Source organism: Amblyraja radiata, chromosome 10 (assembly GCF_010909765.2).
Source record: "Amblyraja radiata isolate CabotCenter1 chromosome 10, sAmbRad1.1.pri, whole genome shotgun sequence".
NCBI lineage: Eukaryota > Metazoa > Chordata > Chondrichthyes > Rajiformes > Rajidae > Amblyraja > Amblyraja radiata.
Window position 1 is genome coordinate 47,061,119 of NC_045965.1, and position 25,929 is coordinate 47,087,047.

Here is a 25,929-nt window from a genome sequence, read left to right on the forward strand (position 1 = left end):
CAGGCTGCCTATCAACTTAGCGTGTCTCTTTAAGATTCGAACGAAACATAATTGAAACCTATAGCTTCACTGGAGGCCCCAGGCCTCAGGCAAAGTATTCAGAGAACAGCAGTTTCTGATTTCTACCCAAGATATTTCTAGCTTTAAGTGAGTTGTACTACAACCCACTTCCAGACCTCACCAAAGCCCTGTATTTGGCCAAAGAAAATATTAAATCACTGAAGGATTTGATGCAAGAACCACCCTCCCCCCACCCCCGTACTCCAAAATATAGAACCCCTTACTCCCCTCCTCCACATAAACATTAAAGTGAAGGGGGGTTTTCAGGTCAAAGCAGTCTGATGTAAGTGAACAAGGAGGGGGTGGGAATGCCCAAGGCAGACATTATAATATATTATTATCTCCTGGACCACCCAGAAGGCTCAGGCAGATCACATTGCTGGAGTTGACATGCGGATGATATATCCCATCATTTATGCCAACTAGGTTGGCTGTGCAAAAGGAGGGCCCTGTGTTCATCCCCGTCAGATTCTTGTTGCTTAATGCTCTTTCTATTGTTTTCAATCAGCGACTCCAGGCCTTGCCAAGTACAGTAGGCCAATGGGACTCCTTTCAGCAGATCAGCATGCGAGGAAATACAATGCTTTCAGGAAGGCACAGGAGAGGAAAACAATCACTACTCAATGGAAAACAAATGGATGTATAATGATATTTTCCTTATCCACGACTCTTTAATAAATTAACCAGTTTATCAATGAATTGGGTAATGCCCTTCATTTATCGATCCCAGCTGCTTAATGTCTGTAATCCTACTTTCTATGCAGTTCCACAAAGAGTCCACAAAGAAAAATAAATTAATATTAATTCTGTTTTAGTGACCATTACAGAAAGGTACGTTTGCGGTAGAAAAATGTATTTGGTAAATGTTAGATGATAATCAAAATATGATTTTCCAGCTCTCTAAAACTGCTATTTTTTTTGTCATTTTAATTGCAGAAAGTTCTCATCGGTTCATCACATTTCAGAAGCCAAACCACCTCTCCCATACACCTAATAACAAGCCACATTGTTGTGCAGCAGACAGTTAAGCTGCTCTGTGGCAGACACCTGCAGGTAAGCAACAGGGGTGGTGCAGGTAAATTCAAAGAAGCATGTAACACCTGGAGCAAAGGAATTTGCAGCCCCTAATCCACCCTCATCCCATCTGCCTAGTCCCCCCCCCCCCTGCCACCTTCCAACTAAAGCACATAAAACATTTCGCAGATTTTCTTTGAAAATGTACACACTGAGCACCTGATGCGTACCCAGGCTGCTTCATATGATTCACTTACCTGCAAGGAAAAGGCACGAAGAGCAGGGATGGGAATTAATGCAGCCATCGAGAAAGCAATCATGTTATTAATGGATGTGAGCGCGACGCTGGTCCCAGTTCGTCTCAAACACTCGCCTGTTCTGTCCTTTAGCACGAAACAAAACAGTGAAGAGCTATGGGTATGCTTCAAATAACAAAGATCAATTGCACTTGTGGGCAAAATTGAGCAAACTGAAGGATTATTGCATATCTGCACAAAAATGTAGATTTATTTTTAAATAATATTTCCCAAGCTGAACCAAATCACAACAATATCTGCTGAAAGCTTATCTACCTGAAATGTTAATTTTGCTTCCCTCTCCATCTTTGCTGTCTGCTGCAACTTCTATTTAACTTCTATTCAACTTTCAGACATCAGTCTGAAGAAAGGTCTCAACCCAAAACGCCACCCCGTCCTTCTCTCCAGAGATGCTGCCTGTCCCGCTGAGTTACTCCAGCACTTCGTGTCTAAGTTCTATTTACACTGGATTTTTTATTTCCCAAGAAATAAATCTCTGTTCCTTTTATGTTACCTGTGGAATCCACCTCTAAGACCAGTGTGTCACCTTATTTCACTGTGATTGAACTTTCAAAGGGAATAAACAGTAAACTATAATTCATGTGGTATAAACGCACCAATTTAAGATTGCCAGGAAAGGCATGCATCTCTTAGGAAGTAGACTTTAGACTTTCAGCGTGGAAACAAGCCTTTCGGCCCACCTAGTCTGCGCCGACCAGCGATCACCCTGTATAGTTGCACTATCATACACACTAGGGACGATTTACACTTTACAGAAGCCAATTAACCTACAAACCTGTGCATCTTTGGAGTGTGGGAGGAAACCGGAGCAGTAAAAACAAAACCCACGCTGTCACAGGGAGAATGTACAAACTCCGTTTAAAAGGAGTTCTTAACGAGAAGCAAGCAGATAATATCATGGTTTCCTAAGTTATCAACTAATTCAAACTTGTTGACAAAGAAACATGCTCTATCAGTATTGTGTAAAGTTTCAGTGACAATGCTTTGCTGATTATTCCGGTACCTGTATAACAATTATACAGAGTAAATATTGTATTCAAGTTTTACATAGAGATTGGTCTTTACCTTGAAAGGAATGTTCTTATTTTGACCTGTCTCAGTGAATGCATGAGCCAGGAGAAACATATCGTCAACACCAATACCCAAGGCCAGAAATGGTAGTACCTAGATTCAGGAGATGTAAAAAAATGATTAATATTTGAAATTTGCCTTTACAATGTATTCTACACAAATTTCACTTCTCATTCATAAGACATAGGTGCATAATTAGGCTATTCAGCCCATCGAGTCTGCTTCGCCATTCGATCATGACTGATGTATCTTTTCCTTTCAACCCCATTCTCCTGCCTTCTCCCTGTAACCTTTGATGCCCTTTTTCATCGCTTTAAAAATACCCAATCACTTGGGCTTCACCGCCTCTGTGGCAATGAATTCCACCAAATTCACCATTCTGTGGATAAAGAAAATTCTCCTTTCTAAAAGTACGTCCTTTCAGTCTGAGGCTGTGCCCTCTGGTCCTAGACTCTCCCACTACTGGAAAACATCCTCTCCACATCCACTCTAACCAGGCCTTTCATAGGTAGGCCGAGACAAAAGCAGTTGATTTTTCTCCAGTTCATTCTGTTGAGGAAGGGTAGATTTCTGAGAAACAGGAACTTGAGAGAAGAATTCTGTACCTGGGTAGTTGCAGCGTTGAAGGAAATGCCCAGAAGGGAACACAGTCCCAGTCCTGACGCTACTGACAATGCCACCAACAGGACACCGGCTAGACCCACAGCCCCTTGGGACTTTGAGCAGTCCCACCTCAGCATTGTCACACATGCATATGCCAACTAGTGGAGATCAGAGAGAAAAAAATACATATCAACATACAATGCATAAACAGAAATTGAAAATACTAAAAATATTCAACTGATACAATGTAAGAATCAGCTCCAAAGGTGACTACACTTCAAAAGCATTTTATTGGCCATGATGCCCATGGGGCCGACGGAATGTGTGAGGAACTGGAGGTGCTGGTTTACACCAAAGATAGACATTTTGTGTCTATCTACGATCTACGATCTACTATCTACGAACCATGCACATTGGTCTTGTAATAATGAAAGGTGGTTTCCTTTCTACCTTTCAGTATCTATAGAGTTTAAATTCACTGGTGCCATAATGTTTCAATCTGAAACTAGGGAGATTCATTGGTAACGTTCCTCCATCTATCATTCACCACTTTCATCATTGCTAGAAGATAATATCTGGGTGTTATCATTACCAAGTTCATGAAAGGGTCTTCATCTTTAGATCAGTGGGTAGAGAATATTTAAGGACTTGAACAAATATGCTATGTAAGGAATTTAATGCAGTACTGAGGAAATTTTGCGCTATTGACAACTTGGATGAGAAGTGAAACTGAGACCCTGTCCACTCACACCCAAGGCCAACAAGCATCACTCATTGAAGATTAACTGATTATTTACATTTTTTGTGGTACCTTATCATCTGGAGTCTGACTGCCACATGAGCATACACAACATCTGCTAGGCAAACTTTGAAGTCTTTTAGTTTAGTTTAGAGATACAGCGTGGAATTAACCTACATCTGTGAAGTGTTGAAGGAAACCCAAAGCCAATTAACCTACATCTTTGGAGTGTGGGGGGAAACCTGAGCACCCAGAGAAAGCCCACACAGTCACAGGGTGAGGGTACAAATTCAGTACAGACTACACCCGTAGTCAGGATCGAACCCGGGTCTCTGGTGCTGTAAGGCAGCAACTCTACCACTGCGCCATCGTGCCGCCTCTAAAGTCATTTACTCTGAAGGCATTTGGGTAGTTTTGAGGGCTTGAAAGATGGTTGGTTAATGCAACTTATTTCTTGCTTTTAAATGATGTCTATAATCCTGAACAAAATAGACACACAATAAAGAGGCCAATTTCCCATTTGTCACCCCTATAGATAAGAAGTGGATTAGTACATAGAGGCTACTTGGATCAGTGTGCACAGACATAATACAATCTATCAATTTAAGGTCAGATATTCTGGTCAGAAAAGACCACAGTGCATTATTACACAATATTTTAATTGCACTTTATTAATTGATCTAAAATGCTAAATATGTGCATAAAGTTTCCTCTAGCTTAAGGGCCTGGAGATGTAAAAATGATGCACAACACTGCTCTCAGGCGGAAGAATGCAAGTATATCATGACACATCTACAAAGCCAGATTTCATTACAATTATAGAAAAAAGCTGAGCTGGGAAGGATGCACAGTTACAAAATGATAATATATTGTTAAAAGTTGGGAAAAAGACCAGGGTGCATTTAAAACATGCAACAAATTTGACCGGTTCAGATGTTATAAGCATTTCTTCAGAACTTCTCTCTGCCTTGCAACTCGTTTAACATATTTACAGCATCCTCGATATAAACTTAATTGCTGCCATCAGTATGAGAAGAATTTAGACAAAGGTTGCGGAACTGACAGATAAGCTGCTGCGGAACTTGGTGCTTAGTTCCCATAGTCCACTGTGATCTAAGGGGACATGGCGTGGGGTCGCCAAGATCGGGGGGGGGGGGGCGGCGTGGGGGTGGTTGGGGAATGTAGAAGGAACTGGTGGATGGGAGCAGTAGATAGGACTGTTCGCTACTTTTGTAGATTTATCTGCGCCAAGACCTAGGTACCTATTCTCACCCTAGGAACAGGTGACAATAAAGTATCATTCATTCTTCTTCTTTGAATGGTATTGGAACTGGCTGCCATGTTTAAACTGCCCATTCTTGCTCCTATGTTTGTATTTCTTTCATTAAGGCAATGCATTGTGAGGCAACACAAAATGGTGTTAACTTCAATCAAGAGATCCAGAGGTCAAGACATGCTCACCATTAGCAAATAGCCTCCAGCGACACGGATGGCACTGACATCAGAAAAAGACTTCATGATATCATTGAGGGTGGTGGTGGAAAAGGCGTGGATATTTTGTGTGGAGTTCTGAGGCAGGGTCTGGTGAGCCACCTACAACAAGAGGTTAAAACAGAAAGCTAAAAACATCAGTATTACAGGCTCTTTGGAAATGTACATTCAAACGAATGCAACATAAGTTTTAAGGTCTTCATTTGATGGTGCTGCAAATCCCTCTAAAATTCAAAGCGGCGATTACAAAGGCAGGGCTTCCATGGTTAAAAGCATGTAACTCATCTGCATTAAAGGCCAGGAGACAAAAGACTAATATATGTGTGTAATATATATGTGTACATATATGTTGAAGTCAGTTTTGCCCATGAAAGAGAATTGTCAATATTTTTGACACTTGAAATCTTCTAAATGCATTTGTTTGCAAACCATAGATAATTGCATATTTATATTTCAAAACATATTATTTGTATAATGCTTTAAAAAAATAGAATCAGATACTGGATCATATTGAGGACAATTGTTCACATTTTCTTCCGTTGAATAGCCTCAGTTAGGTCTGGCATGAAGGTTCCCAAGATAGACACAAAATGCTTGTGTAACTCCGCGAAGGTAGACAAAAATGCTGGTGAAACTTAGTGGACGAGGCAGCATCTATGGAGCGAAGGAATGGGTCACTTTTTGAGTTGGGACCCTTCGTCAGACTGAAGAAGGGTTGCGACCCAAATCGTCACCTATTCTTTTTCTCCAGAGATGCTGCCTGTCCCGCTGGGTTACTCCAGCATTTTGTGTCTATCCTCGGTATAAATCAGCATTTGCAGTTCCTTCCTACACATGCAGAACAAATGAACTGACTAATTAGTTATAAAACTCTGTAGGTATTTTCAATTTGTGCCCAAGACCCTTCACAGTTTAAGTCAATTTGAATCCTGCATAGTTAAATAAAAACAACAGAGAATTCTACAGTTCCCTGTATCTCTCTCTGGTTCTGTGTCTTATCAAAATAGTATGTGTAAACTTGTGGTCCATCTTAAAGCTTTCCAATTTAACCAAATGCAAAATCGACAATCCGTCTTGTTGATTTTTCTTTTACTTAAGGGTGCTCCTTTTAAAGGCGTAAAAAACACATTAGTTTTAATTCTTGACAGCTTAGAGTAATGGCCGCAGATGCCAAAGATCATTGTGGTCAAAGGTCGGGTGAGATCACATGGCCTCTGGAGCAAAGCAAAGTTGCCGTCATTCACCACCTAAGCTGTAACAGCCAAAGGGACTGCGACCTTGGGAATCGGTGAAACATCTTCCACATTTGTTATTCACCCCAGCACAAACCCAATTCCCTTTCCAGGCATGCAGTTCATAGGCCTCGGGTCTTCTCGCAATCAGCATCTGGGTGTCAGTTATCACCAAGCAGCTTGTTCCCATAACTCTCCATCTGTCAGAAGCCCAGAACCTGACTCCTCGTGCAATGCTGCAAGCTGCAGACGGATGGAAATCAACCTGATGAGTAATTCCAGCATTTACAGAAACAATTCTCCCCTCACACACTGGAAGGAATCCAATTGAAAATAAAGAGAAAAGTGTGTTTGTTTTCTTTATTATTAAAAAAAACCCTTAAAAGTATTTTCCCATAGAAATTAATCCCCGAAGTTCACTAGGAGGTATTTAATAAACTGAATCGAGTTGCTCACACAGTCATGTATACTCAGTGGAAACACCTAAGTGTGCTGAGCATAAAACAACTAATGTATCAGGTCAACCAACCCCTGGTGATCGGACGTGTCTCTGATATAAATTGAGATAGCTTCCAGTATGTCTCATTTTATGTTGTTAAAAGCCCACACATTAGGAATAACCTCAAAAAATCCATATTTTTCAAAGGACCTGTTTGTTCAATGTAGCTTAAGCCTCTGCCTGGCAACCACCCAACTACCAGTTAACATCTCTTTCATTCTCTTATTTTTTTGGAGAATTTCCACTTAAACACACAGACGTAGCTGAATATGGATCTAGCAGCCCTGTGATACATTGCCGAGGTGATCTGTGCATGTGATGGGCAATACCCTACAGCCCACCAATTCACAGCGGTGTTTTTGGTCTTCCTATCACTCCTCTCTATTTGACCACATTCGTTATAATTCATCTCTTCATATGTCACCTCAACAATAGGAAAGGTTTGGGGGATAAGGGTCAAGCGCAGGCAAGTGGGACTAGATCGGTTAGGCAACTTGGTTGGCATAGACAAGTTGGGCAGAAGGGCAGGTTTCCATGCTGTTTAGCTCTATGACGCTAATATCCATATCTGTAATATTCAACTCATTCTTTTATCCTGGTATCTTTAAAAGTCGACTACCATTTTTTTGTATATCTGCAATATTTCTGTTATCGATTTAACCACCCTGAAACAATTAAATACAGATTGGTGATAAAAGTTTTCTATAATTTAGTCTGGAGGGTCAAGATATCATAATTGACCACAAACTACTTCGGAATATTTCACGGATATCATGTAAAACATAAGATTACAGCCAAAACAGTGTGTTGATCAATTTGGTTCATTATTATATCGACTGGTTGGATCAGTATCCAAGATGATCCACATTAAGACACCCCATCCTAGAGGTGTAATATTAATCTGTGATCCAGTGAGCTCTTCACTACATTATCGTTACTGGCACTTTTGGAAAGCTTATCAAATATCAGCTCAGAAACTCCACTAATGAGAGGTTCAGCATTTGCTATTCAAAAAATTAAATTGCACGTTTTATTTCTGTTGCTTGACATAAAACTCACATTCTGAATGAAGCAGGGTTTTAAAGTGCCAGCAAATGATGTCTAGTGTTCAAAGGGTCAATGCTTAGCATCTTCTGCAGTGAACAATTTGGAGGCAGTTAAGGGCCATAGCCAGGCCATTACCCATATAATTACCCATTCATATGCTGGGTGGTGTAGATTAATGATCAATCAGTTACACTGAGCCAACTGTCAGCAAACTAGGAGGCAAGGAACTGCAGATGCTGGTTAATACACAAAAGGACAAAAAGTGCTGGAGTAATTCAGCAGGTCATGCAGCATTTCTGATGAACATGGATAGGTGACGTTTCGAGTCAAGACATTTCTTCAGTCACTTACGCCTCTGTTTTAGGTAATGAATTGAACACAAAGTGCTGGAGAAGCTCAGTGAGTCAGGTAGCATATCTGGAGGACATGGATAGGCAACTGCAATCTGAAGAAGGGTCCCGACCCAAAATGACACCTAACCATATTCTCCAGAGATGCTGCCTGACCTGATGAGTTACTCCAGCACTTTGTGTGCAGAAGCTACAGTTCTGTGCTTTATCGCTGAAAGTCAGTTCACCTGTTGAGCTATATCATCTTTCTCACCAAGCAGATTTGCTCCTTACCAGCAGAATCAATTCATATTCCATTTCCCTCCCCACTAAGAAGCATCAACCCCATTTACTGTCCATTCAAAACAAAAGGGGCAGGAATGATCGCATTTGTCAGTACCTCAACAAACTTCCGTTGCCAGCTCTCCAAAATGGTTGTTGCCTTCTCCAGGTTCCAATTGATATCATGGATTTCATAATCATCCTTGAAGTGTTCATAAAGTTGCTTAGGGCTCATCAGCAGATACATTGTCTGAAGAGCTTCAGCACTTGAGTGAAGAAGAAAAGACACATTTAACCAGTTTATATTGGAAGCACGTGAATTTTCATAGTCCCTTTTCATCGAAGGCTACAAGGTCTTTCCCCACAATTGAGTATTTCTATGCTGCATTTTTGGATCTAACGAGGAGGGAAGGTGTAAGATAGCGTGCCTGAATTATCAGGGAATGTTTAAAATGAACCGTTCATCAGTAGAGTCTACAATCAACTCTATCAATGATGTGGTGAGGAGGATGGATATTGCGGGGAGAGTAAACACTGCCTGTTTCCAACTGTTATACAAGCCCCACAATTTAGTTTACTTTAGAGATACAGCGCGGAAACAGGCCCTTCAGCCCACTGAGTCCACGCCGACCAGCGACCCCCGCACCCTTACACTATCCTACACACACTAGGGACAATTTACAATTATACCAAGCCAATTAACCTACAAACCTGTACGTCTTTGTACTGTGGGAGGAAACCGGAGATCCTAGAGAAAACCCACGCAGGTCACGGGGAGAATGTACAAACTCCGTACAGACAAGCACCCGTACTCAGGATTGAACCCGGGTCCCCGGCGCTGTAAGGTAGCAACTCTACCCCTGCGCCCCTGTGCCGTCCTTGACTAGGTGGTTAGTGATGTTCCAGGGCTGGCACATGAATAATGACCACTGGGAGGTGCTAATGGAGGATATCTGTGTCCCGAGCTACACTCCAGCAAGGAGGTGAGAGTTACGGAAAGAAAATTAGCAAGGAAAGAAATGAGGATCCCATCGACTGATTGGTGTGCGAGTGGAAAAATATTTAGGATCGCTTGCATTGCCGCTCTTAAAAGTGTTAAAGAAGTTAAAGAACACCCTCTTCTCTCAACAAAAATCCTGCCTTCTACCAGTTTGTTCTCACAGAGGTCCACATGTTAATCAGCCAGAATCTCATGTTCTCTCAGTATGAAACTTTAGACCTGGGTCCGGTGACCTATCAGCCCCTTCAGCACTATGTTTTGTCAGGCCGGTTAAGGCTCCTCCCAACACCTTTAACAACGCCATCATTTTATGGCACTTTCATCACGGAGATTTCACAAGAGTGGAGTCGCAGGTGCAAATTCAGTGTGTGCGTTCCAGCTACTGGCCAGCCTGCTGGTTGGCACCCTGACAGCCAGAGCTCAAAGAGCAAAACTAGGATATCATAAATCATATCACAAAGTAATGTTTCCAAGTCTTTCATGGTCTGTTTAAAGGGATTGCACCACATCCATAGAGATCTCCCAGGTCATGTTCTGGGCAAAGCACCAACTCTGTTGTAATCCCACTCATTTTACATTGATTTTAAATAGAAACAAAAAAAAAAATAGGCACAAAAATACTGGGATTGTGTAACATTCCATACATTTTTACATGATTCAAACCATTTCCTTTTTATAATTTGAATTGATCTGTGTTATTTTCCCCTGTCTTTAAGCTTTCTCTCTTTCTCCAGAGAGCCACACGCAGCTCGTTGAGAATGTCATGGAGTCAGTCAGACAGACAGATCAGCTGCCAACTTTCACCACTGCCTTCGCTGGAAGGTGCAAAACAGCAACCCTGAAAAGGACTTGATTAGTCCGGGAAAGGAGGAAACTCTCATGATTGTTACAGCAGCTGCAAACCGGTAAAAGACCACCACTGATGCATTGTTTTATAGAACTCACATTCAACGTTGCCACACAACCAAGGCCACCTGTTCCTTTCCCTCCACTCCATGAAAATACAAGCTTCCACTAATCAATAGTGAAATGTTTTGGGCAATTAGAAATTGCATTATCTTAAATGCGAGGCACTTCGAGCGGGAATACCATCAGCGCTATTTTTTACTTTAAAGCGTTCAATTTGTTACTATTATCTTAACGTTCTTGCCACCCACCGGAATATTTCAGGATGAAGTTAAACAAGTGAAAAGGCTGAGTAGGGTCAGAATATGTGGGATAATAAGGGGTGAGGTAACTTTTTGGAAAGGTACAGTAACAGTTTTGGTTATTGGTTCTTCATCAGTTCACTGACCTGAAACTTCAACATATCTCTCCCTCTTCTGATGCAGCCTAATCTGCTGAATAGTTGAAGGATTTTCTATTTCTATTTTCGCATTTCAGGTCAACGAATTGACAAAAAAGCCAAAGACCCAAAGCAATTATGCATCGGCTGAGTTTATCCACCAACTTAATATTTTAGTTTGTTTCTTCAATGGAGGTTGGTTACGAAGAACTGCTGAACACTACAATGTGAACCAGGTGAATTGATATGGCTGCAGTTAAGAGATTGATTGCTTATCCAGATTAACTGCAGAGATAATTAATAACCTTTCTCATTTGCCGTGGGGATCTATCGATACTTCTTCTCAACCTTCTCTGATCAGCAATGATCAATTTGAATGACGGTGCCAAATGGCCTACTCCTGCACCTATTTTCTATGTTTCTATGTTTAACCCTAGCAGGTATCTGTCACACCTGACAATAAATAACCTTTCACTGTCCCAGAGAAGATCAATATATAATCTTACGCCCGATGGAGATGATAAACTAGAGAAGGGCTTGCAGAGGAACTGAAGGTTTTTACAAAAATAATCTCCTATCTTTCAGCCAAGAATCTTGGGGAATCTCAAAGTAACCTGCCAACATAAATGGATGCCTGATCTGTGCGGACTTGGTGGGCCGAAGGGCCTGTTTCCCTGCTGTATCTCTAAACTGAGCTAAACGAAACAAAATGCAAACTAGAATAATTACCTCATATCCCTCCTATATAGCCTACAGCTCAATGGTATGAGGATAGAATTCCCCACACCCCTTGTGTTCCTTTCCCACTCCCACCAATTCACCCTGGGTCTCTCTCCCTTTGTTCTGATTTTCCATCCATTCTCCCCCCCCCTCATTACCTGGACTCATCACCACCCCCATCTGGCTCCATCTCTCCCTAATCTGGATCCACTATCACTTCTCAATCTATGTCTCAGTGACCATTTTCTCTCTACACTCTCAGTCCTGATGCAGGATCTCATCCCGAAAACCACCAATCTTCCCTTTGCCCCCATAGCAGCTGCCTGACCCGCTGAGTTCTTCTTACAGTTTATCTTTTGCTTCAGTATTTCGCTCTAGTTTAGTTTACCCCTTGCACGTAGCATAACTCTGCGACTCCATTTTGCATTATGTCTGCTAATTGTTGATGCTCAGAAACAATTAGGCAGAAGTGCATAAAATCATGAAAGGAATAGATCTGGTGGAGGCACACAGTCTCTTGCCCAGGGTGGGGGGGTCGGAAACCAGTTTAAGGTGAGGGGGTGAAAGATTTAATACGAATCTGAGGGGTAACTTTGTCCACACAAATGGTGGTGGGTGTATGGAACTAGCTGCCGGAGGAGGTAGTGGAGGCTGGGACGTTTAAGAAGCAATTAAGACAGGTACATGGATAGGATAGGTTTAGAGTGATATGGGCCAAGCACAGGCAAGTGCGACTAGTGCAGATGGGACGCGTTGGTCGATGTGGGCAAGTTGGGCCAAAGGGCCTGTTTCCACACTCTATGAGTCTAATAAAATAAAAACATTGATTTAAAATGGTTTATTATTTAAAGGGCAATTGTGCTGATGCGACTGTTTTTAAAAGGGGATCCTAGTATTGATAGGATTTTCTGTAAAAAAGTTGTTAATTGTATTAACCTTTAGTAAGGCTCTTTTCAAAAGTGGGCCTCACTCCTTAAGAATGAAAGGATGATGTAAGGTAGGATTATATGCCCATCTACTAACTGCAGCTGGCTACTCCAGCGTTCAGGTCACAAGGTATCAGTGATTGCCCTTGCGAGGAATTATTTTGCTGTGCGGTTATTGGAAGGCAAATCAGTCTGAGTTGAGCTTTAACCCTTTCAAACCACTTGAGACCAAAGCAAAACATGAAAATATTGGTCCACGTTGTGTTAATTACGCTGGCTCTTAGCAACGTGCTGATACGTTTCGGGAATTCCATGGATGTGCACAAGCCCCACTCGGAATGGCCGAGCCTGTCCGCCATTTTCCAGCAGCAGTCTGGCCCGTTGGTCAAGCAGAATCCCTGCTGTGCTCCTGGGCATTTATGTTATGGAACCTACTCCCAGATCCTGTACCAGATTAGACTCACCACAGGCTCTCTCAGCCGTGTCATTTGAACAGGGGTTGCAGGGAAGAAACACAACAGCACTTGCATTGTTTTAACTACCTGTGTTCGGTGTGAAGTTTTATTTTAAAAAGATTTGGCTGATGTTTTAGTCGACTTTTTTTGAACAAATGAATATCTAATCATTTTAAATGCTTTCATTGTTTATTACAATTTGAATAGCGTTAGAATGTAAAAGTATTAAGTCATGGGGAGATAAAATTGTACATGGGGAGATTTAGATGGTGAGGCTCCAAGCAGTGCAGGCACAGACATCCAGAAAAACAGCTTCTCGCATTTTCCTGCTCCAAATTTACAATGAATGATTTGGAGAACCTAAATTCTTCCCTGCTCTATTTATTAGCCTCTTAAGAGAGGATAGAGACTTCCATTAAATCGTTCTAGTAGGGACTCAAACTGAAGAGTCATAACTTTGGGAAGCCAAATTCCCTTTTAATTCTGCCAATTTGGCCAAATTCTACCCTCCTTCAACATTCCTTCATTCTCATGCCTTACCTCAGCAGTATGTTCTGGGAATTTTTCTTGACACCACCCAAAATCAGCTCCTCTTGCCAATGCATGAACTTCTTTGAGAATCCATGGCAGCCTCCAGTTAATTCAGTGGGAATGTTAGGAGCCTGCAACAAAATTAAATAGGTTTAATTATATATATTTAATAGCATCTCCGTGATCTTTAAATTCACTTAAATATAGGTTCTATTTCCCAGTGCAGTTGACTGAGAAACAATGGTTCATCAAGTTACTTTGCATAGGCTTGAGTGGCCCCTGTCTTTCGATAATCAACACTTACTTGGGTCTAAACATCACGTCATGCACCAGATGAACCAGCCAGAAGAATCAACATTGCCTAAAACAGTCGGCCCATGAGTAGAAACAATTGATGAAGAGGGGGTCGGGGGAAACTTTTTTTCAATCACTTTGCCGGAGATGCGATTGTTTTCCGGATCGTATCTCCGGTCGTTCTGTGGCCTAACATCATGGAGCTGGCAGCCTTGCTCCAGACTGACTTTGAGCCCCACTTGGACTTACCATCGGAGCCTGCGATCCAATGCCTGGGATCGACACTCCAACTGCGGCCTGCGGATTTCAACATCGAGGAGCTCGCAGTATCAGGTAGAGGCTGATGTCGGGAAGCTGCAAAGTCGCAGGAGGTTCAACTAGCCCCAACCCGGGGTCCGATCACCTGGCGAGGGGGAGCTGAGATCCTCCCGATGCGGGAGCTTGATCGCCTCGACACGTAGGGCTCGACCACCGGCTGCGACAGCCAAGATCGTCCCGTCAATGGAAGGCACAAGCCCCCCAACTTCCCGACTTTGCGGGAGGACAAAGAGGGGAAGAGATTGAACTTTTTTTTTCGCCTTCCATCACAGTGAGGAATGTGGAGGATCCACTGTGGTGGATGTTTATGTTAAAATGTATTTTGTGTGTCTTGTTGCTTTATATTGGTATGACTGTATGGCAAATCAAATTCCTCGTATGTTGCAAAACATACTTGGCGAATAAAGTATGATTATGATTATGAACAATGAGGCGTTCCAGAATGAAAATATACACCAGCATTTGCCAGGCAAAGAGACCTCACATACATTTAAATATCTATGTCCTGTGGCAGTAATTTCACTCCCAACAGTGAAGCTAAGCGTTCGAATTGTTAAGGACCAAAATTTATCTAACGGTCCAAATAAATTGCCAATCAATATAATCATCAAAAAAAATTGCAATTGGTGGAAATTTGGAATCAAAACAGAAAATGGTGGACACACTCAGCAGGTCGGGCAGCATCTGTGGAAAGAGAGATCAGATTTCTGATAAAAGGGTTTTAACCTGAAATGTTGTCTCGTTTCTCTTTCCACAGATGCTGCCTGACCATCTGAGTGTATCCACCATTTTCTCATCTGATTTCAGATTTCCAGCATTTTTTGAATGCATCTGGCATTTGATGAAATAAATTGCCTCCAGGGGCTTACCTCCAGTGATTTTTTGTTTCGGGCAGACACGGGGCATTCAGTGTCATCTGGTTGTAAGCAGAGCCTGTCCATGTAGGCATGTCCTACTTGTGCCTTATCCAGCATCTCCGTGAATCCTTCCAAAGATGTAAATTGCCCCAGTTCATCCAGGAGCTGCACAGGGTCAAGGTTCATCCACTGAATATCTGGCTTACCCCTGTGGGAAGAAATGTTTATTTAAATCTTGCTGGCAGCATATATGCTTTTCTATCTCCAGTTAATACCAACTGATCTAGAGTCACAAGAGACTGCAGAAGCTGAATCTGTAGTAAAAATGAAGTAGAGCTGTAAAAGGAACTCAGCAGGCCAGGCAGCATCTGAGGATTGAAATGGACAGTTGACGTTTTAGGTCGAGACCCTTTGTTTCAACTGGGCAGTTTACATGAAGGACCTCGACCTGAAACGTTGCCATCTATTTCCCTCCACAGATTCTGCCTGACCTGTTGAGTTCCTCCAGCAGCTCCTTCAATTTTCTTTTCTCCAAACTCTGACCTGTATCCATGAGCCCGCAAACAGGCCGAACAAACTGTGCATTAATTGTATCAGATCTTGGGGGATAAGTTCCTTCTCACCGTCGGGTGGGCCATGGAAAGGTTCTTGCATGGTCGCCCAACAGGTTATCAAATCAATAGAGTCAACTTTGATGGTTCTTATCAAAGCCAGTAAATGGAGTGCTGCATTGAAGGGCAACTCAACAGTTAATTGCTCATGGTAAAACATTCATTATCTCTATTGCAAAACTTTAATGATATTCATCATTAGAAGACAATGTTCGCTGCTGAAAAAAACCCACTATTCTCAATAGTGACCATCTCCCCAGCTCCACCTGACACATAGGAGAGTGTTGAATCTTCGAGCTGGCAAACACAATTTTTCACACTGAAAACAGAACCTAAATCACATGTACATGTGATTCTCCCCAACCAACTCAGCTAAACCAGTGCTGTTGAAAGGCACCATCTGACATAACCCCCGTGACCCCAGCAATCCCTATCTCCAATCTTTGGCAACTTTGAATTGTTGAAATGTTTCCTAATTATCATAGTCACTACTTCAAAATTACTTTGTTGGCTGTGCAATGCTTTTGGGATTGCTCACGATGACACAAAAGACTCCACACAAATACATTTTTAATATTTCTTTCTAACTGCGGCGCGGGACTCCATGACAAGGGTCCCACCCTCTTTCAATATAACGAGGCAATTGTCATTTACAGGGGTTTCAATACGTGCTTCCACCAATCACTACCTCCTGCGAATCTTTTCTTGATGGGTCCCATCTTCATTTTATATATAGGTTTTTACGCAATGTATCAGTGAGAGTTGGGCATGTTGGAGGAGTCACCAAGCAAGATGATGTGTGGCAATGAATTATTAATCTGGCAAACCTCTGTATTTTTTTGTTCTGCCTGTTGTCATGTCAGCTGCCGCTGTTAATTCATAACCTCCCCTACCGTCAGATTCTGCAGCTACTTTGCTAATTCTGTTTGATGATATCCCAGTTACTGCTTCAGTCAAAAAAAAATCTACTGGCACAAAAAAATTCCCCAACCAAAATAGACACTGCAGTAAGAAATAAATATTTTTAACCGTTCACTTTACAATGGGGCTACTGATGACAAGGCTCCCTCTTTATGGACGTGATAATATCTGTTTAAGTTACTGTGCATGATTTCTTCTGTCCACTACTTGTAGTGAAATCGAAAACACATGTATGAAGAATGCATGTATAACTTGGCTACAAGCAGTAAACAGAAGACATGTCCTGCATGTCACCAGATTCTTCTGATCACTGTGTGCTTCCATTACAAGACACTTCAAATGCTGTTCTCAGGGGAGACGATAGTTAGCTCTACAGGTAACTTCTGTCAAAGGGAACTGTTTACCCTGAAAGCAAATAGCCTCCAGTCATGCACTAAAGATGCTAATTATGTTGGAATCATTGATACAGTCCAAAGTCTCATGGCATTCCACCTTAACTGTTTCCCCAGTTTTTCACATGAGGTGTTTAGTTTAATTTAGAGATACAGCATGGAAGCAGAAGTCTGAAGAAGGGCTCCGACCCAAAACTTCACCTGTCCTTTTTCTTCAGAGATGTTGCCTGACCCGTGGAGTTACTCTAGCATTTTGAGTCTATCTTCAGCATATACCAGCATCTGCAGTTCCTTTCTGCACATGAAAACAGGCCCACCGAGTCCATGCCAGTCACCTGTTCATACTAGATCTATATTATTCCACTTTCTCACCCACTCCATAGACACCAGGGACAATCTACAGAGGCCAATTAACCTACAAAACCTTCGCATCTTTTGGATGTGGGAGGAAACTGGAGCATCCAGAGGAAACCCACGCGGTCACAGGCAGAGTATGCAAATTCCACACGGACAACACCTGAGGTTGGAATCGAACCCAGGTCCCTGGCGCTGTGAAGCTACAGCTCTACAAACTGCGACACTGTGCCACCAAATAAATGGAGGATGCGATAAATGCAGTCATTCTAAAAGAAATACAAATACTGCCTTCTCAATGTTAGTCCTCCCACCGCTTCCAAGTGTATTAAAAAACAGAATGAGGTGGTGTGCTGGAAAGTGCTTCCAATTGACTACACTTGCCCATAGAGGTACCTTCTCCTTTAAGCTTATATCATTGCCAGATGCAGAGTAAAAGACCATGTATTATCCCATTACGCAGGAACAAAGTGAGGGAAAGCCTGATCAGGCCGCGGTGCCCACTCACATTTCTTAACTTTGTGCAACGAGACATGACAATTACTGAGGAACTCTCAAATGTCTTGATATTACTGGTCTGTACTTCGTCCCGGGCCTTTCCAAACCCCTGCAATGATGCAAGGGAGAGATCCCCTCCACATCTTTTGACATTGTTGGGATACTTCATAAGGTAGGCTTGGACTGACTTGAACTGTAATACGTAGCAACCTGCAACTGAGAGGAGCACACCCTTTGATGATGCTTTAAGAGGGAGCCCTGCCTATGAACCTTGAGAGAAAATAAATCTAGTGAATGACTGGAACATAATCCAGCAAAAGTGATCAAAATTCAAGAGAAAGATATAATCAAAATTGAAAATGAATCTTAATGCAAACACAAATAAATGGAGCTATTTGAAATTAATATACCAAGATATTATTGCACTGATTTGAAGTTGCCCCAGCTTCTGTCTAATGTTTGTTTCAAAAGCGGATGGAGGAACTTTATTCATATGCATTAATGTTTCACATTGCACAGAATCACCCGGTAGGAGAGAGATATAAGAATTAGCTGAAGTGCAGAAAAATAGATTATTTTATGTAGCATTTCAGATACTGGACATGGCAATGCATTAGAACTGTGTTCCCACGTTAGTGTTTCTTTAAAGGTGGGATTAGTGTCCTTCTGTTTAAGACCTCAAGCTTGCCTGCAATTTGGTGATGTTTTAGTAAACCCATTTCCCTTCAGCTGGCAATCTCCACCTGCACTTACCCAGGCAATGTGTCAGGCCCGATCAAATTAATTTTTCATTAAAGGTCTTTCCTCTAAATAATCAAATTACGCCCCACAAACAGAGCCCTGCGGTCTCCAACCCAGGCTGCCACTCTAGATTGTGTCTCTCCCCCTCCCCCATTGTGCTCATTCCTCCTCCCACTCCCCCTGTAACAGCTCTCTTCTCAGCCACATTAAATCATTAATCTCTTCATCTGTAAAATATCCTTTTGTACGGTTTTCTCCCGTCACTACAAAGAGTGTCTTTTTTTTTCTCTCTCTCACTCTCTCCCTTTTCTTCTCATTTCAGTGCATTTCAATACCCACTGCTGCCAGCTCATCACCATTTAGGAGCTGAGCAGAAAACTGGACTCAAGAAGAGCTGGATGGAAGAGGTTCTGACACAGAGCCTGCTCCCTCCTCCCCAGCCTGCCTCTCTGTCTCTCTCTCTCTCTCTACTTCGACAAGACCTAATAAAGTCCTTCAGAACTGTCAGGTCTCTCTCTTAGCTTCTTTACTGGAAGTGGGGGAGAAGCTGAAGGAAACTAGGAAGGATGAAGATTACTGGTGGGAATTGAGGAATGTCAGTGTGTCGCTCAATTTATTTTCGTGACTTTTATAAATGGCTGATTTATTTGAATGACTCAAGCATATAACGCAAGTGTTACTTTGCTATGTTACAGAGTAGGGGATGCTGCAAAATGACTATCACGTGGTACCTTCGGCATTAAAAGGACAAGAATTGAAAAGCTTTCAAATGAATCATCCTACCACAACCAGAGAGCAATCCTGAACTACTATCTACCTCATTGGTGACCCTTGCTTGCTTTACCTTCCACTAAACGTAACTCCCTTATCATGTATCCATACACTGTAAAATGGGTTGATTGTAATCATGCATTGTCTTTCTGCTGACTGGATAGTAGCACGCAACAAAAGCTTTTCACTGTACCTCGATACACGTGACAATAAACTAAACTGAAACTACCACTGAACGCATCACCGGTTCCTCACTCCCCTCCATTGAGTCTGTCCAAAGCAAGCGTTGTCAGCGAAGGGCGCTCAGCATCACCAAGGACTGCTCTCACCCCAACCACAGACTGTTTACCCTCCTACCATCCGGGAGGCGCTACAGGTCTCTCCGTTGCCGGAACAGCTTCGTCCCTGCGGCTGTTACACTACTCAACACTGTACCTCGGTGATTGCCAATCACCCCCCCCCCCCCCCCCGGACATTCCTCCCACCAGGAAAAAAATACTATGACTGTATGCACGTAAGTAGATTTATTTATTGCTCATATTCTATGTCGCTCTTCTAGGGAGATGCTAACTGCACTTCGTTGTCTCTGTACTGTAAACTGCACAATGACAATAAAGTTGAATCTGAATCTGAATCTGAACAATTGAAAGGGAACAATCTTAAAATTGTTTCTATCTGTTTTATGTCTAACACCTTATGGTGTGTTAAACAAATGGGGGCAGAGGGAATTTGGAAGTGGTGTTTTACTGCCTATCTGAGCCCACAAGGAACTGTCAACAGCTGTTTTCTGGTGGCAGATTTCAACTCCTTAATACGTGATGAAGTCTACACAAGAGCAGCGACGTCTTTGACATCAGCGCCTCAGGTTTAAAGTTTAATAGCGAATACATTGGACAACTGGAAAAGTCCAGCTCCTGTTTTACAGTCTGTGATTCTGCAAAGTGCTGGAGATTCCGGGGCCTTTTGTCATGAGAACTGCAAGACTGCAAAGAATCGACGACACGTGGCAGTGAAATGCTATGGATCATTGATGATCTGACATTTCGCTGTCAGCCATACATCCGCAAAGAAAATTTTCAGATCCTTGCTGAACAAAAAGAAAAAAAATTGGACTTTGCTGTCATTTAACGATGCCTCCTGAGTTTAAAAGGACCAAGCAAAGCTGAAACCAGAGTTCCACATGATGAAATGATTAAAATGCTCTTTAATTAATGGTGCAGCCCTTTTTAATTGAGTTTCTTTTTTAAGTCTCCTTAGATACATTTATCATAAACAAAGCCTACCAATGATTTTGACTTTTTCTCCCCCCCACACACACACACACACACACACACACACACACACACACACACACACACACACACACACACACACACACACACATACACACACACACACCACCAAAGTTGAGAGTCGACAAAGAAAAAAAAACTGTTGGAAGGAAATCGTGAATGTGCGGGACATCTCGAATAGTAGACGAGGGGAAAATAGCCAATTCTGCCAGAATGACACTCCAATAATTCATGAGTAACGCATCGCGTGAAGCAAACTTTCTGATTCCCACATACCAGCAACCTCTTCTACTGCAACCAAAGAGAGGCTCCTTTATCTCCTATTTCTTGCTTGAGTGAGCCTACTCAAGCCCTTTTGTTTTTGCATGTTTGAGAATAGATTGCCATTCTTTGTTTTCCTTCTTTCTCTCCCTCTCTCGCTCGCTCGCTCTCTCCCTCCCTCTCTCGTTCTCTCTCTCTCTCTCTCTCTCTCTCTCTCTCCCTCCCTCTCTTTCTCTCGTGTACTTCGAACCGGCTGAACTGAAGCGGAAGCTGACAGCACACACAGGCTCACCCTCAGAGGTGAAGGCTGGGGAGGGGGTTAGGGTCGGTGGGGTGGAGTGGGGCGAGGTTGTTGGGAGGGGGGGAATGAAATTGGCGCAAAGTTGTGTGGATCGGAGGAGGGAGAGGGGGGGGGGGAGGAAACAGGTTCAAAAGAGGGCAAACATTGAAAACGTCACACGTACATGGCGATTTAAATACAAAATTTAGGAAGAATAAGAGTCAGTGTCAGTTTAACACTGACAGAGTAAACACAAAAAGAGCTGTGCACAATCTTTCAAGGGAGAGATGCTGTCAAGTGAGCTGATTTTATTCGAAATAGGGCTTTTTTCTTCTCATGGGGCATTTTTAAATAGGGCCCGTGGAATGAATAATGTGTACATTTTATTTGTTGGGCAACTTGCGGCAATAAAGTTCAGATTAGCATGAGAATAACTTCAGTTATCGTCTGTTGACAAAGAATTCCCATGGGTCTCTCTGCTCTGCCTGACAAGTAAGCACATTGCAGAGGAAGAATGCTGGCCATTGTTCAGCCTCTCTCACCACTTCAATTCAGACCAAAAATCGGGAGAAATGTCCAGTGTGTCATTTTTGTTTTAAGAGGACCAATCCTTAAAACCCCAGAAACATAGTAATTAACACAGCCGTACTTACGGTAGGTAGGCAGAACCTCCTTGAAGCTTGGCACCATCCCAGAAGCAGTCTAAGGGAGTTAGAATAACACAGGGGAATAGCTTCTCAATCATCTAGACCGTGGAGGCAAAGCAAAAGAACAAATGTGGTTACATTTTATCTTAAACAAGGGCATAAAGAGGAAAATTGGCAACAAATGATTCACTGAATTAATTTTCTGCTTATTTTCATTAACTAGAATCAGCTATTGAGTTAAATATTTTCAGTGATGGGAATGGGGGAACAGCAAGCATATTCCCAAGTATATCAATGCTGGTGCACGTGTGCATAGATACTAAAGATTTTTTCCCGCATTGTCGCCTTATTCACCAGTGAATTTCTCAATGAATTGCAAAGTTGTAGATGATACAGTAGCATTGGTGCTAACACAAACCTCAAAAGATTAAGACTGAGATTCGAGGGAAGGTTTGCCACGACGGGCACAGTTTATTTCAGGGAAAGCTCAAATGAAGGGGTGCCTTCCTAGGGCAATGATAATCCTGTCTCTCATCCCAAATAGTTGTTCTTAATGCATTGTCCTGTCAGCAGGCAATTCAATCAAAAGATCCGTCAAAGCTGAACTTGAAGATTGGGTCCTCACCTGCGTTTGACAAAAACTTGTCGCCCAGTAAATGAGCATCAAGATCACCACTGTCTGACAATTGGCATTGTGGTCCAAACATGCTAAAGTTGTTTGTAGCAACATCAACACCACTCTAGCTGAGATCAGCTCATTCCATATTAGTTAGGGTCTGAATTAGTAACTCTCTTAATTAAAGTGGCGTGACATTACATCTAGAAGTGCGTTTACCATTTGGTGAGTTTGCTTAAGACAGACCTATCTTCTCCTCACTCATAGGTTTTTGCTCAAACCTACAGACTCCCACTGGCAACATGTGTAGGAAACATAGAAAATAGTTGCAGGAGTAGGCCATTCAGCCCTTCGAGCCTGCACCGCCATTCAATATGATCATGGCTGATCATCCAACTCAGTATCCCGTACCTACCTTCCCTCCATACCCCCTGATCCCTTTAGCCACAAGGGCCACATCTAACTCCCTCTTAAATATAGCCAATGAACTGGCCTCAACTACCTTCCGTGGCAGAGAATTCCAGAGATTCACCACTCTCTGTGTGAAAAATGTTTTTCTCATCTCGGTCCTAAAAGACTTCCCCCCTTATCCTTAAACTGTGACCCCTTGTTCCGGACTTCCCCAACATCGGGAACAATCTTCCTGCATTTAGCATGTCCAACCCCTTAAGAATTTTAAGAAAGAACTGCACATGCTGGTTTAAATCGAAGGTAGACACAAAATGCTGGAGTAACTCAACGGGACAGGCAGCATTTCTGGAGAGAAGGAATGGGTGATGTTTTGGGTCGAGACCCTTTTTCAGACGAAGGGTCTCGAGCTGAAAAGTCACGCATTCCTCCTCACCAGAGATGCTGTAGCATTGTGTCTCTACCCACTGGTAACATGTCTGAGTAAAACTACTGTCTGTGGGCAACTGGGCAGGTGCTTCCTTACATTAACATAGACCCACAAGTTACTAGAAAAAAAAAAGTAAGGCCGTTTCCCTGTTTCACAACAAGAGAACTGGTTGGACAAACTGCAATGGGGTGAAATTATTGATGGAAAATGTCTTTCCTAAAATTATCAATTCCTTGTCCATATGTGACTGGGGCCTTACATCAGGAACCACCACTTTGCAGTCCCTGCAATACAAGGACCTAGGTGGCAAAATAAATGGTAACTATTCAACTTCCAATAAGCATTCATTTTTGGGCATGGTAAATATCACCCTTAAGTTTAAACTGTAAATCAGAAAACTAAACCAAAGAGCGAGCAGGCACGTAAGGGCACTTCACTGAGAGAAAGAGACATCTCTATTTAACAGTGCGCTTTTATGAGTTTTGAATTCATCCAGAAACTGAGTGTTAGAACTAAATGCAATAATCTCTCACTTGGCTTCATTTAAATTATAGGGTATTATATTTTAATCTGCATTTACCATTGTGGTCAGTACTAGATTCATTAGTGATTTGCACATGTGTGCCTATTGGGAGGTGGAGTGGGAGGGGGGGAGTAGGTTAGGAGGAAGAACAGAAAACTGAGGAAATAATTAATGACTGTGTGTGCCAAACATCCTCTTCCGCCAGAGTATATAGAGGCAAGGTTGGCAGAAATCACATTGAACTCCAAAACCATTAAGCAGCCATAAATCAGGACAGCCTGTCGTCAGCCTTCTGCCTTTGCAAGTTGATCATACTAGCTGGCTTTGAAACGCTGACAGCAACATGCAAGTCCCATTGTACACTCTACCATAGTGTCATATCATGCCAGCATCTCCACATGGGAGCATTAAAGTCTGCATTGCTCCCATCAACAGATTAAATTAACCCTTTTTCCTTACAAGAGATTGCTGGCCTAAGGTGTGAACACAAGGGATAGGCCTGTTAAAAAGGGAGAGTGAGGTTAGAGCTAGGAGATTTATTTTAATGGCTAATTTTGTTACGATGTTGGCTTCCCCAATGGTTCAGGGAACTGATCTAATGAGCAGCTAAACTAACGGAGGTCCTGATCTTACCTACATTTACCAATCAGCATGTTTGGACGACTGCTTTACTTGACCTGTGCATCCTTGCTTGATACAATGATGGTGAACCATAGTTTTTGGTCCTGATCCATTACCCAGTGACCTCAGCTGGAAGGACAGGTATGCAAGGACATCCAGAAGATGAGAGGATTGAGTTCCTCTGCAATTCCTCGTGATCATGCCCCCCTTTAAATAATGTCAAATCTGATGTATGAGTCCACGGCTTTATGGACAAAGTACTCAAGGATGACCAGCTGCGTTCAACACCAATGTGGACTGGGAGAGTAAAATGAAATGGTGAGAATATACGAAAGGTAGGATCATGCTTGTTTTTAATAGTCAGGTCTGACGTATGAGCCTAGGCTTTTTGGACAAAGTACTCTGGGACGACCAGCTGAGTTCAACTGGTGGTGTAGGAACTGGGAGGGTCAAACAAAATGATGAAAATATAGGAAGGGTAAAGTACTAACCAATGCTGGCCATGTTTAGATAATAATTTCAGCAGTCCAGTTGGCATATTCGCTCTTTTACCTTCAGCTCACTTTTGTAAATCTAGTCACATTCGTTCTACTTTAATAACCACACAATCTAAATACTGTTCTAGCAGATAGGATGCTGGAAGGCTTGTTGCTTTCTTTAGCACTCCATTGCTAAATTGTCACTTTAAAATAACACTGTTGAACTAAATCAGAGTGAAAGGATTTTTATTCTAGCTTTAATCCATTCAGAGATTTAGGATGTAACAAAAGCTATGGGCACATTTTTGGGGCAGAGCTGAGAAAGCCATAAAAACTGAAATTCAATGCATTAAGGAATGCCACTGACTTTGACAATTACCAGGCAAGAAAAAAAAGCTCAGAATTATGAATAAAAAGAGAAGGTGCTTGAGAGTAAAGAATCATTTCTGAGATAGCAAAGTATAATTTTTGCTCTACTCACTCGCTCAATCATTCCATTCTCAATGATAGGCACTCCAGATTTGTAACAGATTTTGTTTAAATCCCAGGACCTGAAAGAAAGGTTAAAGGCCAATGACCTGGTTAAACAGTACACTGACGGAGCCAGCAATGCTAATTACTGAGTGCATACACATACACATTTGTTTACCACTCTGGATGCCTGGCTGTGAAGAGTTTGAATTAAAATATTTTGTTGATAATTCCTCCACTGCCCAGCCCCAAAACATCTCGGAAGCAGGACACACTATCTATTGTCACCAGATATTGATGTGAGGCAAAAGCGAAAAGGCTGAGTGGGAGGAATATCACTTTCTTCTATGCAATCAATCAGATGAAGCAAAAGAGACTCAGACCAGGCCACTTCCCATCTGCTAATCTCAGGATGGTTATATGTTACCTTTATCATCAGCACTGGCATATAACAGGCAAATAGATCAAAGTTGGGGAAGGCAAATTTTAAGTCTGCTATCTAGGTGGACTTGAGTAGATGCGTGAGCAATTAAGATTCAGCTA

At 42.2% G+C, this 25,929-nt stretch overlaps 1 protein-coding gene across 2 annotated transcripts in view; it reads right to left on the reverse strand.

Annotated features, from left to right (window-relative positions):
• The window catches only part of ptch2 (patched 2), a 121,842-nt gene that overhangs the window by 40,993 nt on the left and 54,920 nt on the right, over positions 1-25,929 (reverse strand). For both annotated transcript variants that reach the window (XM_033028738.1, XM_033028737.1), the window contains 9 exons: positions 25,397-25,466; positions 21,845-21,936; positions 15,083-15,278; positions 13,611-13,732; positions 8,803-8,950; positions 5,266-5,397; positions 3,068-3,223; positions 2,457-2,555; positions 1,332-1,457 (listed from right to left, as the gene is read on the reverse strand). In XM_033028738.1, coding sequence (XP_032884629.1) covers positions 1,332-1,457; positions 2,457-2,555; positions 3,068-3,223; positions 5,266-5,397; positions 8,803-8,950; positions 13,611-13,732; positions 15,083-15,278; positions 21,845-21,936; positions 25,397-25,466 — 1,141 coding nt within the window. The remainder of the gene's footprint in view (positions 1-1,331; positions 1,458-2,456; positions 2,556-3,067; positions 3,224-5,265; positions 5,398-8,802; positions 8,951-13,610; positions 13,733-15,082; positions 15,279-21,844; positions 21,937-25,396; positions 25,467-25,929) is intronic.